Raw genomic sequence first — 18,346 nt, 5'->3', positions numbered from 1 at the left:
GCTATTAAATCAATAAGAGAAGTTCAACATCCTGGTCAATTATAAATAGTCAAGGTGTAACTAATAATGAATATGGCTCAACACCTGCAATACTTTTCAAGATGTATAGAAACATATTCATGATCCTATGCAAAGATTAGCACAACTGTGAACAAAATTATTTCTAAGATTATGTTCCTAAGTATAAAATACTCTTAGTTAGTGGTAATTTTAAAATGTACTTTATGAAAGTCCTGGGAGATTTATCAATGCCTTTAGTGTCCATAATAAGGTTCATGCTCCCAGGATGATCATTGACTAAATCATATTAATTAGTTCTATATTATACCCCAATAGGGGATTCCATTATGACACTGGTAATTACAATAATAAATTAACCATCAGTCTTATTAACAGGTGGTTCCTACTTTTCCTTCAAGCTTGCCTAAAGGCCCTGACCATAAACTGGAGGTTAGAAAATTGAGTCTTTAAGAATCATCATCAAAAGAGTAATTAGCCTCAGTAAAGTCTGTGTCAGTACTCTTGGCTATAATTGATGCTGCAGAGAATCAACTCATGGGTGAGGTTTCCTTCCCCGTGTAACTCAACACTGTCGCCAAGAGCAGACCATCAGACAGATTATACCAGAAAACTGAGTCAGTATTTATAGGACTCTATATTCCAAAATTAAACATTTTATAAAGGCATACTACTGACGAATGCAACAAGAATTAAGTTTGCAAGACTGAATGGAACTGATGAGAAAAATGTAATGGTTATTTTGAGAAAGCAACTTTTCCTAATTTTTCACTAACCCTCATTGTGGCTGGCTACATTTCAGCAAATTAGAATGAACATTCTTTGAATGATATGTTGTTCCTACTGATCCCTCAGAATTCAGGAAAAATATTTTCTGGGAAACATTAATATAGCTTATAAACTATAGCAGATTCTATTTCCCAAATCCAGACTGTATTTTCCAACAATATCTCCCCCATCTCATATGTTCTTTGCCAAAGTTACTACGCTACTTCCCCATCAAGAGGTAGAATCTATTCACCTCCCCTTAAATCTGGGCAGACACATGACTGCTTTGACCAACAGAGTATGGCAGCAGTAATGCAACATGAATTCTGAAACTAGGTCATCAAAAGACATCAGCTTCAGCCTGGTTCTCTTGGAGTGTTCACTCTTGGGGAAGATAGTTACCATGTAAGAAGTCCCGTTACCCTGAGATAGCCATGCTAGAGAAGGTACATGTATAGGCACTCTAGTCAATAATCACAGCTGAGTGTAGCTTTCCAGCTATCCTCTGCCATAGCACCAGACCTGTGAGAGAAGCCATCTTGGATCTTCCAGACCAGCCCATCCACCAGCGAAGTATCACTGAGTGACTGCAATAATTCCATGAGAACAAAAGGATTGTCCATCTGAGTTCTGGCAAACTTCCTGACCAGCAGAATTTGTGAGCATCTAAAATGGTTGTGCTTTACCTCAATAAGTTTGGGATGGTTTGTTATGCAGCAATAATAACTGGAACACAAACTAGTAAACTGTTAAAGATGGTGATTGTGTAGAAAATATGACACATATTGGTTGTTCTTATCTGTAAAATTAATCAGAGCAATGGACAAATATTATACAACATGTCTTTATTGAGTTCTTTACTTTACATGGCAATGTAACTATTTGCATTGGCTCAATAAGAATCTATCCTTCTCCCTACCAGGATATAATTAGATAAAACAAATTTGAACTATGACTGTGCCAGAAATGTTTCAGTTAATGGTAAATCTCATGTAATTAGGCATGACAAGCCCACTAGTAAGGAAACAGGATTGCACTCTCATATGTGGAAACAATGCTTCAAAGACCTCCCAGGAAACTATCCTGGGACTTACTCTATGGCTTGTGGAGTCTTAATCTTATAAGTAGTACAGAAAGTCACTTTCTGGAAGGCCAGGAGTATTGACAAATTTGGAGATCCTGGAGTTAGAGGATACCTCTACAGTTACAGGTACTATAGGCAAAAGCAGTAGAGGCAAATTGGATGGGTTGTGGTTCCTGTCCTTGGAATATATGAACTCTAGGGGCAATAAAGATATTTCTCGCATTACAGAAGTGATTTAAAAAAATATGACTCTAGGGACTGTATCAGATGAACTCTCTAATCCTACCATCATCTGGATCTAGTTTTATTAAACATAAAACAAAGAGGTCCTTATGTGTTTACACTAATGCCTCTTCTTGCCCTTATGAAAATAAAACAGGCTAAATATAATAAGATATCACATTAATTGATACTGTTACTGCCTCAGAAAATTTTGGAACAAACTTACTTGGTCAACTCCACATCTTAACTGCACAGATTTGATCATAAGGATTGAAAAGGTGGAATGGACATTTTTTTCTTTTTACCTTACCCTATTCCTCTGTTGACTACAGACCAGTAAGATTTACATTTCTAAAAGTTTTATATTTCAGAAGATGAAGCCATGGAGTTATAGGACCATTCAAAAGCTTTATACCCTGAGGCAAGTTATAAAAAAGAGAAACATCATGGTTTGATTTTTTTTTAAATCAAAGTCAGAAACATGGGGTTTTTAATCAAAGCTGATTAAACTGCACCTGATCAGAATTACCAACTAATGCATATCAATAATATGAATTGTAAATATCACCATCTCTATTTTCTGCAAGCCAAAAGGTTGTTCTGAAAGCTAGTGTCCTTTGTATTATGCTTTATTGCAAATAAAAACTCAGCTCAGCATTCAAAAATTATCTAGAAGGTATTTTTCTTTGACAAATCAAAATTGACAAAAATACCTAATATATGAATCCTGGCTAAGAATGATAATAAAATAAGCTTATTATATGTGTGAGGGCTTTTAGCTTGTCTTAATTAAATGGGTGATGGGTATCCTTACAAGGAACTGTTAATTTCATCAAAGCAGTCAGTCAATCCTGACAAAGCACTTATCCATTGTTGGTGAAACATTTAGTTCCCTGCTAAACTATATATAATCCATTTAAAATTTGTCTGAAGAACTTTGACATTGATGAGTAGGCTACCTCCACATTCAAAAGGAATTACTTCTAAAGGCATGAAAGGCTGAAGTATACATGACAGGAGAGCTGGAAAATTACAGCAGCCATGAAGAGGTCCCCTACTTTTTCTTAGGTGGGAAGTAGTTTTCTCTTCAATCTCCTCCTTTCCTATTTTCTTCTTTCAGTCAGACATGGAATGAATTTAGCCCACTGGAGTGAGTATAAGTGCTGGACTAGAAAAGACAAGTTAGCCTGGTTAAACTAACTAGTGTGACTTCTGTTTCCTGACTGGACTCTAACTGATAAATTAGTATCAAGAGTGGGATCCCAAGAAATAGAACTCAAAGAATTTTTGTACTGGTTTGATTGTGTCCTTAGGCTTAAACATCGTGCCAAGTTCCTTCCCAGTGGGAAACGAGATGCTAGTGATCTGTGGTGCAGTAAGTAGCATCACGATTAATCAAATTAACCCTGGTGGCTGTTGTAAAGAAGTACCTATTAAGGAAGTGTCTTGGGGAACCAAGTGGCTGCTACTAGAGTCTGGCAGACTGTGGTATGGTCTGGCTTCTTCTGAACGCACTGGAACGCTTACAGAATGACAACGATAAGCTCTAGTCATTAAACTTTCGGTTCACATTTACCATGAGAGAACCAGAGAACTTCTGTGGTTACCCTAATAAAAAATTTTATGCCTTATAGTCATAGAGCTTACCTTGCTAACATCAGATTTAAACGTGCCAGTTACAAAATTACAATGTAAGTTGAATTCTACACACTCACTATGTCTCACGTGTGAAAGTAAAAGCACTGAATGAGCAAAAGTGAGACCCTGTGATTTGGGATGAGTGGCCTCTGCTGAAACAGAGAATCTTTAATTCCCTAGCTACTTCTGAGTCTCCCCTGCCAGTGAAAATAGAAATAGCCTGTTCTCCTTCCTGTGTCTGAGGAGATTAGTGTTCCCTGGCTTGGGGATCCTGTAACAGCCTCACTGTAACAGTAAGGGCAGTTTCCTTGCAAGAGAATTCCTTATCTCCTCAAGATCCAATGCAGCTAGGCATGGTGGAACACACCTGTAGTCTCAGCTAGCTACTCGGGAGGCTGAGGCAGGAGGATCCCTGGAGCCCAAGAGTTCAAGACCAGTCCAGGCAATATAGTGAGACTCTGTCTCAAACAAACCAAAGAAACCTCAACTCACATCCCTTACTGCCATCCATAACAGGACTAGATCACAGTACAAAGTCTGATCCATAAACCAATAACTTATACACAAAAATTATCACAAAATTTGCTAATTTGTATGGTTAGAAATCTGGGAATACATGTGGATTCTAAGAGTGTAAGACCAAGGGAAACAGAATATAACACCAGATTGAGCCAAATTTTTTTATATGATTCACTTACCAGAGATTTAGCATAAGGCTAACTAACATTTGCACTCCATGAGCCCACACTTAATGAGACTGCAAGGCCACAACTTGCCTGGCATAACATGAAAGCAGTATCCAAAGGCTTAAGAAAATAGAAATGTTGGAGTGATTTATCAAGTGCAATTTGCACATACACAATCCCTCCACCATTACACTCCCAAAGGGGCCCAGAGGATACGGCCTTCACTGAGGCTCCAGCTTCATTACTGGAGTGCCATTATGGGCGACAGGCCATTATTCTGGTCCCCTTATCACCGTGCCAATCGCAAAACTCACCTTGTTGCCACAAAATAAGAACCTCTTTGTTATTAATATTTTCTCTCTAGCCCTTTGTTTCCTTTGTGGCATTCAATATAGACTGCAGTTATTTACTTGTCTGATTTTCTGTTTTGGTTTTGGGTTTTTTTACCCATTTGTTTTCTCTGTTTCGTCCACTAGAATGTAAATTCCATGAGAGTAGGGACTGCATCAACCTTGTTCACCTTGACAGCCTAGCACAGTACCTGGTACACAGGAATTCAATAAAGATGTGCTAAAGACATAACCAAAGAAATGAAGAATTAATCTGGGCCGGGCGCGGTGGCTCACGCCTGTAATCCTAGCACTCTGGGAGGCCGAGGCGGGTGGATCGCTCAAGGCCAGGAGTTCGAGACCAGCCTGAGCAAGAGTGAGACCCCGTCTCTACTAAAAATAGAAGGAAATTATCTGGCCAACTAAAATATATATAGAAAAAATTAGCTGGGCATGGTGGCACATGCCTGTAGTCCCAGCCACTCGGGAGGCTGAGGCAGTAGGATCGCTTAAGCCCAGGAGTTTGAGGTTGCTGTGAGCTAGGCTGACGCCATGGCACTCACTCTAGCCTGGGCAACAAAGCGAGACTCTGTCTCAAAAAAAAAAAAAAAAAAAAGAATTAATCTGTTTTTGTCAACCATTAAATCCTGGTCCTTCCTTCTCCTGGAATAGATATGTTTGTGAAAACATTATCCTCCCAAAGAGATGATTTACATCTCAGATAAAAACTTATCCTATCTTACATCTCCTCTGCGCATTTCTTCAGCTTAGAACAGACGACATAGTCTGCTGATATCACCTCTTCTACTGAATGTATATTATGCTCAGAAAAACATTTTTCATAATTTTCAACAAGGAAAAAAATATTCCTTTTAATAAAGGTCAATTCAGTGCCTTTACCATCTGTTCCTTCATAAAAATGTTTGAACAGGATCCTGTCTTTCTCCAGAATCACATTTCTGCCAACAGTCACATGTCATAGCATATCACAAGTTAACCAAATTCTCAACTATCATTAAAGTACATCTTCTGACTCATTGAGCAATTTTTGCACAGACTGTAGTACTTGTGGAAAGTGTCATGAGATAGCTTTTCTGGTTTCTGTATCAGGTAGATGGCAGATTCTTTCATATAGCATTTCAAAATTCAACATTCCATTTAATTAAAAGTTTCTGTTGTCTGTCTATGAAGCTTTACTTCTAGCAACTAGTAGTTGCTTTCATTAAGAGCCAATTTCTGCACACACACAAACACATTTTTATTATTTTAAGAGTTATTCTGTACACAACTACAATTAGCTAACAATTAAATAGTCCTAAGATCCAGGCTGTATGTTAAGTTCACCTACTATCTCAGCAAGTACTTTAGGCTCATTAGCAGGATGGCTTAATTCAAATTCACACCTCAGCAAAACTGCAAAATACCGTATGTCCTGGCCTTTCAGGGTTGCATTTATATAGTTGAAACCTTGAATGTTAAAATCCTTAAATGCCAAAGATCCATTATATATCTATATACTCTATGCTCAGCTCTGTAAAGATCTGTGCTCTCAGCAAGGCTAAACAATTTTTTTAAAGATTTAACATACTTATTAATAATATTGGAAATCTTCGATAAAGCTCTGTTCTAGATCTAAAAATGAAGTGTACTTATATGTAATCTGTCCAGTAGGACCAGCTAAATAGTAATGAAAACATGCCTCACAAGGATGTTGGAAGGGTCAAAGAAGATAACACATATGAAGGAATGAACAAATAATAAAGCACTATAGAAATGTTAGTAGTAGATGGTAATGTTAATAATAAAATAGAAGAAAACTTCTCTCATGGGAAAGAATTGGGACAATTTATTAGTTGGCTACTCACAGAAGTTAGTTAAAGGAAGGAGTCATAGACATATAATACATGGTGTAACCATTTTCATTTAAACCATATATAAATGTAAGTCATTCACCAATCCTCTGTGTAGAGTCAAGTCCTTGTCTTTGAGATTGGATCTGGAGACTGGAATTCCATAGTCTTTCCGGCATGCACCACACCCATAATGTATCATTTATGATTGCAGCTTCTGTTCTTATAAAGTGCAGCAAAAACTTCAACATATATCAATCAGTGGAGCAAATTTCTTACTACATTTTATAAGTTTTTCCAATATTTTACATTTGTCTTGTTCACCACTAATTTGACAGCCAATTTCTTCTGAAAGAACTCATTTTACTCACTTTTCCCCAGAACATTCAACTTAGTTTTTATAGAAATAACTCCTCCTCTTATACTAATGATTCATCATTTTACTGAATATTTAATAACAAATGTACCCAGCAAATGTAAGTTTGGAAACAAACACAATTAACTCTTAGTAAGTAAACAATTTGACTTGTGAGGGTTTCATAAGCATCATACCATACCAAGAAGCTTCTCGGTCACAAATAGCATACTGGGGAGGTCAGTCAGTATGTTTTATCAAGGACCTGAACAGCATTGGCTTATCCATTTGGTTAAGTACAAGTCAGTTAAGAGAGTCTTTGCCATATTGTTATGCAAGTCTCAATCACAGCTAAGAAGAAAGCTCAAAATAGTTGCCTTCTCACAAGTATATCTGCTATCTTTTATATTTTTCATCAATCATGTATGTTATACATTTAGAGACACTGACATCAAAATGGTAAAAGAAAAATTCAAGAATATTGAAATGAAGCAACAGAAAAGGAATTCAGATGTTTCAGTAGAACATGATAAAATAATCAGAGAATCTGACTCCTGACAATAAAAACTAAATGAGTCAGTAAGATATTTTAAGCAAATTACAATGGGCCTAAAACAATTTTTAAAAATTGATGATCCATCTTTAAAACGTGCCATGAACAGCATGAACTATAAATAAATGTCAGTGCTAGATAACATTAACGTTGTCAGTGCTTTAAAACATTAAACTCTGATTACCCATATTCCTTTTGTCATCATGAGGTGTTTGACGTTAAAACTTACTTATTTCACTGGAAACCTGATTCAGTTTATCCTGTGATCTGCTGATAAGGACAACCTTCATTCCACGCTTTGCTAACTGAAACAATAAAACATTTGAATCACACTTGTGTATGTCACTTGAAAATATAAATTAGATATATCCCCATTTTAAGAAAACCTGACTACATAATTCAAATTAAAAAAAATAATAAGCCTGAGTGTATGAATAGGCAATCCAAAATGAAGACTTTACCCAAACGGTTATCTTTCTAAATCAAGCTAGTATTTAAAGGTCAAAGGGTTTTCTAAGAAGGGAGACTTTTACTTCTCATTTTGTACCATCTATACTATTTGGCTTTTTTAAATTAAGTGTCTACTACTTCATAATTTAAAAATTGGCTCTAAAAAAATTAGCTTTAAGAAAGTTTTTGTTGCAGACCAGATATATAAAATACAGACCAAAGGACTGACAAAGAAAACCACAGTTAAAATGTTAGGAATTTCTAAAAATATAATTAGTTTTTAAATTTAAATTTGGGTATTATACTTTATGGACAACCAACGCAAACTAAGGTAGGAAATTGAATAAATTAATATTATGCTTCCCCATCACTGCATTACAGAGAACTTAAATCTTCTGTCAGTATCTTTCTGTTAACCACAGTACTTCTTGTGAAAATTATGCCATGGACTAGCCTGGAAATATAACCACCTATGGTAATATTTCTCTTTTTTTTTAGAAAATAGTTCAAAATAATTGACTTTAAAAACTGAGGACTGTCCACACTTACATGATATAAAATAAAATTACACTAAACTTTTCCTAATTTCAACTAACCAGCATAGAAAGTTTAATACCTATTTTGCACAGAAATTTGCTTAAAATATTTTTATTTAAGCAAACATGGTATTTCTGACAAGGTAGAAACAAAGACCATTTATTGTATTATACAACATTATATTTGTGTTTTTAACTTTAAAAATCAAAACTATTCTAAGAAATCATTCCATATTTGTTCTCCTTTTTTTATACCAAAAAGAAAGATCTTGAAAATCACCTACCTCTTCTGCATATGATTTTCCAATTCCATCAGTACTACCTGTGACAACTGAGAAAGGGAAAAAAAAAAGTAATAGTTTATTTTTAAGAACTACAATGAAGAACTGGTCATAGTTAGGACTCACCAATTACATACGAGAGGACGTGTGTAATACTTTCTATATCTTTTCAGAGTGACAGTTACCACTGTGTGTTTATGTGTGTGTGTGTGTGTGTGTGTAATTCCACTGCACTGTACCACTTAAGTACATACTTACTGTGTATTTAATACCTTAAAATACTCATTTTTAAAATTAAGGGTAGAAAAAAGTAATTGAATAAGATTTAATTCTTCTGTGAGAAACCATATTTCTTTTATAACCTCAAAAAGTTTATGTGGCAGAAATATTTGAAAATTATAATGGGTCAGATTATACACCATGGTATCTTACCTCTGGAATACGGGAATCATGTTTGTTATAAGTTCAGAGCATAGGTGCCTGCTTCAAAAGATGAGAGACACCCCCTCCCCCCAATTCTCTAAATATGAGTTTTCCAAGCCATTTACAGATTATAAAAAACAAGCTATGGGTAAAATGGGATTTTCTTATATTTTTCCTAGAACCACTTCTTTCGAATTATAAAAGAAGGTCTCTAATTTTTCTATTCAGAAATATGGCAAACACATCCATATTCTTTTTAGCCATATCTTTCATAATCTCATAGACTTTCACCATGTTCTTGCTCAGCTGTCATCCTTACAGAATTTTTTAAAACTTTAGATTAAAAAAAAAAAATCAAAAATATCCAGAACAGTATGACAAACACCCATGTACTATGGCCCAAGCTTCACCAATGATCAATCTGAGGTTAATCTTGCTTCATCTATACCCTCACCTGCTTCCTCTCATATTATTTTGAAGTGAATTCTGAACATCACATCACTTCATCCATAAATATCTCAGTAAGTATCTGCCATTAAAAATAACCACAATATCATTATCATATTCCTGAAATTATAAATAACAATTTCTTGAAAATAAATATCTAATCACTATAAATTTTCCCAAATGTTTCCAAAACTTTTAACAGTTTGTTCTAACCAGGATTTAATAGGTTCTATACCAAAACTGGTTAAGATGTCTATTGAATGTTTTAATCTGTAGGGTCTATTTACCCACCTAACTACCTACCCATTTCTCTCTTCCCCACCCCTAATTTATTTGTTGAAGATATTAGGTCATAGCTTTGTGTTTTCTCAGCCTGGCATTTACTGAATGCATTCCCCTGATATCATTTATCATGTTCCTCTGTCCTGTAGTAGTGGATATAGATGCTTGATCAAAGACAGGTTTGATTTTTTTGGTAAGAGTACTTTATAAGTGATATTGCATATTTAGAAGAGGAAGTACATGTCTGGTTATCTTTATTATATTAGCAGCCACTGATGATAGCTACTGAGATTCATTATTTCATTAGGGGCTACAAAATGGTGGTATTTGAATTCAATCATTTATCTTAGTTTATTAGCTAAAATATTTCCATAGAGAAATTACTCCTTGTTAGTTGGCTACCATGATATATAGCTTGCATAGGAACAAAAGATAACTGTGATTTTTTTAAAGCTTTATTTATCAGTTTTCAGAATAAATTGGTTCCCTGGCATCTTCCAAAGGTAATCCATGTGTTTTATCATTACGATTTTATTTATAAGAAACATTATTTACTCATAGATTTAAATGATTGTGTAGAACCTAGCTACATGAAATTGAGCACCATATGAAAGTTCCTCCAACCTCATAATCAATTCGATTGTGCTTTTCTGTAACTTTTCGTCTCCTGGTTTTAGAGTCATGGGAATCCAATTTTATACCATATTCTAGTTAACTGATTTACTAATGTTTCACAGGCGAAGGATAAACATATTCTAATTGTATTCAATTTCCTCCTCTTCTTTCTCTCTGTGGTAAACTTTTCTCCTCTCTCCAAGGTCCCAGAACCTCAGCGCCTACGTTCTTCTGTCAAAGCCTTGTTGAGCAAACAAAAGAAAACTTTCTCTTTTCTAAACTCCCACAGCACTTTAAACATCTTTATGTCTTATGACACTTTACCACTCTGTATTTTAAATAGTATTTCTTTATGTCTACACATCTTAATAATTCTATCAGATTCTAGGTTCCTTGCTACGTGTGACATACACAAGGCAGCTGCTCAGCAGACATTTGCTGAGTCCCTGGATGATGCTCAAGATTTAATTGGTCTTACAAACTGTAAAACACACAGGACTTAGACTGCTTTCCTGAGAAGCCAGTTTCTCAAAGGTCTTCACTTTACAAATACCGTATCTTATACTTTCCTGCACTAACACCTATTACCCACTGACCTATCTATTTACAAAGCCTCTTGTACCTAGATTATTCTGTTTAAGCCTACAACGATGGAGAAAGCAAACCACATACAGTCATGAGCTGCATAATGAACGACGTTCAGTGAACATTCTATAAAATTACCAACCAGTCAAAAGTTTCAAGTTAAAGGAGATGAAAGAGATGTGACAACTAAATGAAACACATGATTCTGGATTGGATCCTGGTCAAGAAAACTTTTGGGGAGGGGAAAGGTAGGGGAGCAGGGGGACAGGATCTCTCTCTGTTGCCCAGGCTGGAGTACAGTGGCATGATCATAGCTCACTGCAGCTCTGAGCTCCTGGGCTCAAGTGATCCTCCTGACTCAGCCTCCTGAGTAGTTGGGACTACAAGCACGCACCACCTCGCCCAGCTAATTTTGACTATTTTTTGTAGAGATAGGATATCACTATGCTACCCAGACTGGTCTTAAACTCCTGGCCTCAAGCAATCCTCCCACCTTGGCCTCCTGAGTAGCTGGGATTACAGGCATGAGTCACCACTCCCAGTTTATCTTTTATACCATATTTTTACTGTACCTTTTCTATGTTTAGATACAACCATACTTAACCACTTTCTTACAATTGCCCTCAGTATTCTGTACAGTAATGTGCTGTACAGGTTTGTAGCCTAGAAGCAATAAGCTATATCATATAGCCCAGGTGTGTACTAGGCTGTACCATCTAGGTTTGTACACTCTATGATGTTCACACAAGGAAATCGCCTAACGACGCATGTCTCAGAATGTATCCCAGTTGTTAAGTGATGCATGACTATATACAGTTACAGCAATGAACTGATGGCAATATCAGATTGCTCAGATTAGGGGCTTAAAATCTCTTAAGAATATGCTCAAGAATTAAACTATAATAAAGTCACTCAATATTCTGCATCTAGAATTTTTGGCTGAAATATATTTCAAAAGAATACAGACAACTGTTGTATGTGCATATCTACTTTTACAATTGCCAACCCCAGACTGACCTATAAACCAGCATACCATAATTTCAAACTAAAACAGTCCTAGCAAGCCCAGAATATGCCAGGTCTAGAGGTTCTGAAATCTGCCTAGTGGATATCAAGTCTTCCTTTTCCAGATTCTCCAGTTTTTGGAGTTTGTAGTGGATACAGTTAAGTACACCAGCCAGATCCTACCTTCCAGCACAGAGGTACGCATTCATTCCTCTCATCAGGAGCGTTACCTGCTGTCAGCTCACAACCGAGTCTTTCTCAGTAACTGCCCTCAGCCAAAGAGAGCTTGCCTTGCTGCCCTGGGCAGTACATGCCTAATGACTAGTCAACACTCAGGGACAAAGGTCAGGTCCCTTACCTCACTTGGGCGTCTCTGAAGGGCCATCCTAGGTTCAGAGTTTCCAGTGGTATCAGCTATGCTTTGCTGTAGCTACGTCACAGTTCAACTTCTCCCTCTGCTCGACTCTGCTTCTTTCGTTTCCTCACAAGTGTTATTCCTAAAAGTATTCTTCAATACAGCTCACACACACACCTCAACATCCAACTCTGTTTCCTGATCAACTTGACTTCTGATAGAGGTGAATTACTGAGAACCTGCAGTCAAGCTCCCTTCTTTTTAAAATTGATCTTATTTATACCAAAGTCATACATGCACATAGTTTGAAAAATTAGTTATAAAAGGTTTAAACTGAAAAACAGCACTACCTTACCTCATCCTTCTGTGCCCTCCTATCCCATCCCCCAAAACTACTTTTATTTCTTTTAGTTGCTTTTTCCTCGTGTTTACATACATGTTCTAAATCCTTTGTTTACACTATTATCTCTTGATTGGTCAACTTTTATACTACTTGTTGAATTATTGTATTTATAGTTGATGATAGCGCCCCTCCCCTTTCAATGTCCCTGTCCTTTGACTGAAGTTATATCACAACGTTCTGTCATTAGTCAGTGTTTACATTATTGTAATACTACAACTCAGTGCTGATGTTCACCACCCAGAGTTAGTGAAGATCCCACAGGGAATGGGCATAGTCCCCAACAAGACTGCCCTTACTTCAGATGCCATCCACAAGTTCAGAGGTCCACCAGGCCACTCACTCTTCTGACCAACTGGCTACAAATTTGAGGGTTTACACAACACTCTCAGGTTTGATAATTCACCAGAACAACTCACAGAACTCAGGATAACTTATGGTCTTATTATAGACGCTGGAAATCAGGACCAACCAAATGAAGAGACACATAAGGCAAGGTATGGGAGGATCCCAAATGCAGAGCTTCCAAGCCCTCTCCCCATGGAATCAGAGCAAGTCACCTTCCCAGCACATCAATGTCTTAACCAACAGGGAAGCTCCACTGAGCTTACTAGGTTTCATTACAAAGGCATTATTGATTGAATCATTGGCCACATGATTGAACTCAATCTCTAGCCACCCTTCCCTTCCCAGCTATTGGAAGATTGGGCTGATATCATGTGGCTCAAAGCCCCAACCCTCAAACCTCATGGTTAGTCTTTCTGGCATGACCAGCCTCCATTTTGAAGCTGTCTAGGGTCCCACCATGAGTCATCTCATTAGCAAAAACAATGAAGGCCCACCATGAATAACAAAGACACCTCTATCACTCAAGAATTTTCAAGGAAAGGACAGGTATGGTGGCTTGGCACACACCTGTATTCCCAGCTCCTCAGGGGGCTGAGGCAGGAGGATTGCTTGAGCCCGAGTTCAAGGTTATAGTCGACTATGATCCTGTCACTGCATCCAGCCTGGGCGACAGAGTAATACCCTCTCTCAAAAAAAAAAGAAAGAAATCCCAAGGATTTATAGTCTCCCTCCCAGGAACCAGGGACAAAGGCCAGTAAAATTCTTTATTATAAAATAATTATTGTGGTTAGACAAATATACAGCTTACCCTTGAACAACATGGAGGTTAGGGACACCAACCCCACACATAGTCAAAAGTCCACATATATCCTTCGACTCCCCCAAAATTTAAGTACCAATAGCCTACTGTTGACTGCAAGCCTTACAGATAACATAAGTCAATTAACACATTTTGTGTGTTATATGTATTATATATTGCATTCTTACAATAAACCTAGAGAAAAGAAAATGATATTAAGAAAATCATAAGGAAGAGAAAATATATTTACTACTCATTAAGTGGAAGTATATCATCGTAAAGGTGTTCATCCAGAAAATCCACATATAAGTGGACTCGGGAAGTGAAACCTATGTTGTTCAAGGGTCAACTGTACAGAGAGTTACCTATACTCCAAGTCCAGTTTCTCTTACTACTAATATCTTACATTACGGTGGTACATTGTAACAATTCATGGATCAATATTGATATAATTAACTAAAGTGCGTATCTTATTCAGATTTCCTTATTCAATACTGAATGTCTTTTTTTAAATCTAGGATCCCAACCAGTATATCATATTACATTTGGTCATCAGATCTCCTTATGTGATGATAGTACAAGAGACGACATTTTTAAATTTTGCATTTTTTTTTAAAGTCTATGTTCTAACGTCACACATAATAGTTTAACTGGGTATAGAATTCTAAGCAGGAAATCATTTTTAATAAAAAATTTTAGACAACTCTCCATTGTCTTCTAGCATAAGTTTGTTTAAAAAGTGTTTCACTATTCTGATTTTGGACCATTTGTATGTGGCCTGCTTTTTCGTCCCTGGGGCTTTTAGGATAATTAATCTTTAGGACTCTGTCATGATAATATATCTTGGAGTAATCTTTCAATTTATTGGTGCTAGGCATTGATGGGCCTTAAAATTCATGACCTTCAATTCTAGGAATTTTCCTATGTTAATTCTTTGATTTTATGTTCCCCATACTTTCCTCTTTCTAGAATTCCTATTAATCAGCATGTGGACTTAACAATTTCCCTATTAATCTTAGTTTTCTTTTTGTTCTACTTTCTGTAAATTTCTTCACCTGTATCTTCTAAGCGATTTACTTTTTAAATTTAGGTTGTCAATTTTTTAATTTTGAAGAACTCTTTCATATTTTGATTGCTGTTTCACATGCTCCCTTTTTTCCCTCTCTCTTAACAGTATCATATCCTTATTACAGATCCATTATCTTCTCTTATCTCTGAGGACATTAATAATATCATTTACATATTTACATTTTCCTCCACTTCTTAGATTCTCTTTCCTCTAAGTTTTTTCTTGATTGTTTTGGTCTGTCTCATCTTGGAGGCATTAAAATGTCGAATAGAGTGCATAGATGTGGTGATTATATTGTGGTCCATACTACAGGGCAATCAATAGGCAAACCAACTTTTTTATCAGGAAATCCACAAAAGTCAGTATCTGTCTTCTCTGGGGCCCTTCACTGTCTCTTAAAAAGTGTTCCCTGATTTCCAGTCTTCTGGCTGCTGGCCAGTTGGGCAGCCATTAGTTTGCAGACATTTCACTCATGCCCTGTTCTCAGACAGGTAGTCGTACCTCTGCCTTCTTCTCCCAACCCCCCTGAGTCTTAAACACATCTGGCTCTGTGCCCTGCCCCACTTCTGTCTTCTCATGGGGCAGATACTTCCAATTCTTGTGTTGTTCCAAGGTCCCAGGGACAAACTTGCTTATTTCCCAATGGCGGCCCCTCTATGAGCACTCGGGTGTCTGCTCTGTGAAGTCACTTACCACCGCTCTGCTTTCTGTTGCTGTGACTGTAGATGAGGGATGACAGAAGCTCCCTAGTTGCATCAAAATGGAGCTTTCTGTTTCTCATTCTTCATTAATAATTTTTAGAGAGGATTTCCAAAAAAGGCCAGAAGTATTTTTACTTTGTCATTTTTTAAAACTAGAAGGTCTCCAGGTTCCTCTTAAATATATTATACTAAAGTAGACTAACTTTAGTTGAGAATGAGGTACTAAATACACTTCTCAAAAAGATTTCACTTTATGCTCCCAGCAAGAACATTTTTTCCTATCTCTTTTGAGCAACTATCAAATTTAAATCAAACTAATAGTCTTTAGAAACTATTATGTGCGTGACAATGGAGAATACAATGATGTATAAGATCCACTCTGGATATTAGATATTCTACAAATCACCCATTTCATGGTTAGGACTTTAAATATTCAGCAGAAACAATATGACTTTAAATTGTACAAACATTAAAAACTTACCCTCTGAGATTTTTAGATAGATAAAATTATTACTTTTTCATTTTCTAATAGTCTCAAAACTAAATCCAACATTGCACAGTTTCATGTAAGTCAAATATTGCCTTTCAAGTAAAATTTTTCTGAGAAAATAGAAGTATAAAAATCAGTTATGGACACAAAAAAATAAAAAATAAAATGGGAAACTCAGAGCCTCTCTTAGCCATTTCTATGGCACCACTGTAGTTCTATAATAATCAGCATTAAACAAAATGGCCAGGTAATGGGGACCAAATATCACTTCCCCAGCAAAGGAAATGACAAATCCCTTAGTTCTCCAAGACACAGGGTATATAATGTATTTGCAATAATGTACAAACATAACCAAGTTATCTGTCAAACCTCAGTCCATTATAAAAGAAAAATTTTACTCAATGAATGTGGAAAAATGTAAATTTATCTATTTAAGACGGGGGGGGGGGGGAATTGACCTGCTTTTGCTTTTAAAAATATTTTCTTTGTTTTAAAGCTACATATCTTCCAACAGTAGTAGCAGAGATAGCAGCTGTAGTTGGATAGAAAACCTCTCAATCAATTTCAATAATTTTTTATTCTTATAAAATAATAGTATGACTCCTACTATTAAAATGATACTGTATTATCTGGGGAGTTAATTCTTCATCCTTAATTTCAGAAAGCTAACCAAAGCATACCATTTTAAATCAAAAGTCTGTTGGTAGTTGCTTTTGGGGGATTAGAGAAACACAGGAAAGAGACTTTTTTTTCTTTTTACTCTTTTGCATTTTTTCTAACCATGTATATGGACTGCATTTCCAAAAAGAATTCCTTTCCTACTACAAATAGAAAGATAGTGTAAACTGAGCCAGTAAACTCTTCATCTACTCCAGTTTCCCCAAAATCAGGGTAGCATCATGTAAATCAGTGCTTCCCGAGGTCATTTCATAATTTCTTAAAACTGACCTTTTCTTCTTAAATAAAATTTAATAGAAAACTTATTTACATAATTACTACTTAATTACTTGATTCTTATACAGGACCACTAGTTTCAATTAATATATACTATTAGTATAGACAAAAACATACATAATATTAAAATTTAAAAATATTCATCAGTGTAGAACCTAAGATCATCTCTTGGTTTATCTTTGGGAAACAATGATCTAAACACTCCCACCCTAATATTCCAACTTTCAATGAATACCAAATGAAACAAATATCAGCTTCCAAATCATCCAAATTAGATGTACTGCTTGTTTTCGTGGTTTCTTAAAATGAAAAATCTAAGCATTCACAGCAACACTGAAATGATAAGATGCAATGTGTAAAAACTATCCTAGGAACCCCATCCTTCACGTGTTAAATGGATGTTTGGGCCAAAGCTTGCTAGTTGCCTTCCTTAATATCCATTCTCCCTTCCCCCTTTGTAAGAGAGTGCTGACTTTTAGCCCAGCACACTGTGGCCTGGAATACAGACTATTTTCTAACCACCCTAGCAGCTAGGTATGGCCATATGAGTAAATTCTGGGAATAAGACGCACACGGGGTTGTGAGGGACTTTGAGACAGGATGCTTAAGGGAAGTTGACTCAGCAGAGAGAGGTGCCCCCTTTTGCCCTTCATCTGGCCAATTCAAAAGTGATCGCTGTAGCTGCAGCAGTTCTTGAACCATGAAGTAACCTTGAAGGTAGAAGCCATGAGCTAGAATGATGGAACAGAATCATAGGAATCAAGGTCTCTAATGACACCACTGAATTACCATGCCATTTTTTAAACCAATCATTTCTTTTTTTATTTTTTACTGCTTAGCATAAAGAATCAAACATATATAAAAGTTCTAGTCTTTAAAGTGAGTGGAAAAAAAAACTTCTTACTAAAGTCACTATATATAGGCCCAGAAAAGCAAGAATAAACTATCAGCAAATTGAGAAAACAAAATATTTAGTATTCACATCATTATAAGAATAGTTGCTCAAGGTACTTCATTGATAATATCTAGTTAATTCTTACAACTACCACCCCAATCTAAGCTATCATCCCAAGGACTTCTGAAAGGAATCTTTCAGTCCCTCT

At 36.3% G+C, this 18,346-nt stretch overlaps 1 protein-coding gene across 1 annotated transcript in view; it reads right to left on the bottom strand.

The window, feature by feature from the left end:
• HSD17B12 (hydroxysteroid 17-beta dehydrogenase 12) overlaps nt 1–18,346 on the bottom strand; it is a 150,898-nt gene that overhangs the window by 85,857 nt on the left and 46,695 nt on the right. The window contains exons 2-3 of the mRNA XM_069469852.1: nt 8,774–8,820; nt 7,733–7,808 (exon numbers count right to left, since the gene is read on the bottom strand). Coding sequence (XP_069325953.1) covers nt 7,733–7,808; nt 8,774–8,820 — 123 coding nt within the window. The remainder of the gene's footprint in view (nt 1–7,732; nt 7,809–8,773; nt 8,821–18,346) is intronic.

This window comes from Eulemur rufifrons, chromosome 6 (assembly GCF_041146395.1).
Source record: "Eulemur rufifrons isolate Redbay chromosome 6, OSU_ERuf_1, whole genome shotgun sequence".
Taxonomy (NCBI): Eukaryota; Metazoa; Chordata; class Mammalia; order Primates; family Lemuridae; genus Eulemur; species Eulemur rufifrons.
The sequence above is the reverse complement of the archived record's forward strand: the minus strand, read 5'-3'. Positions and strand labels throughout refer to the sequence as shown.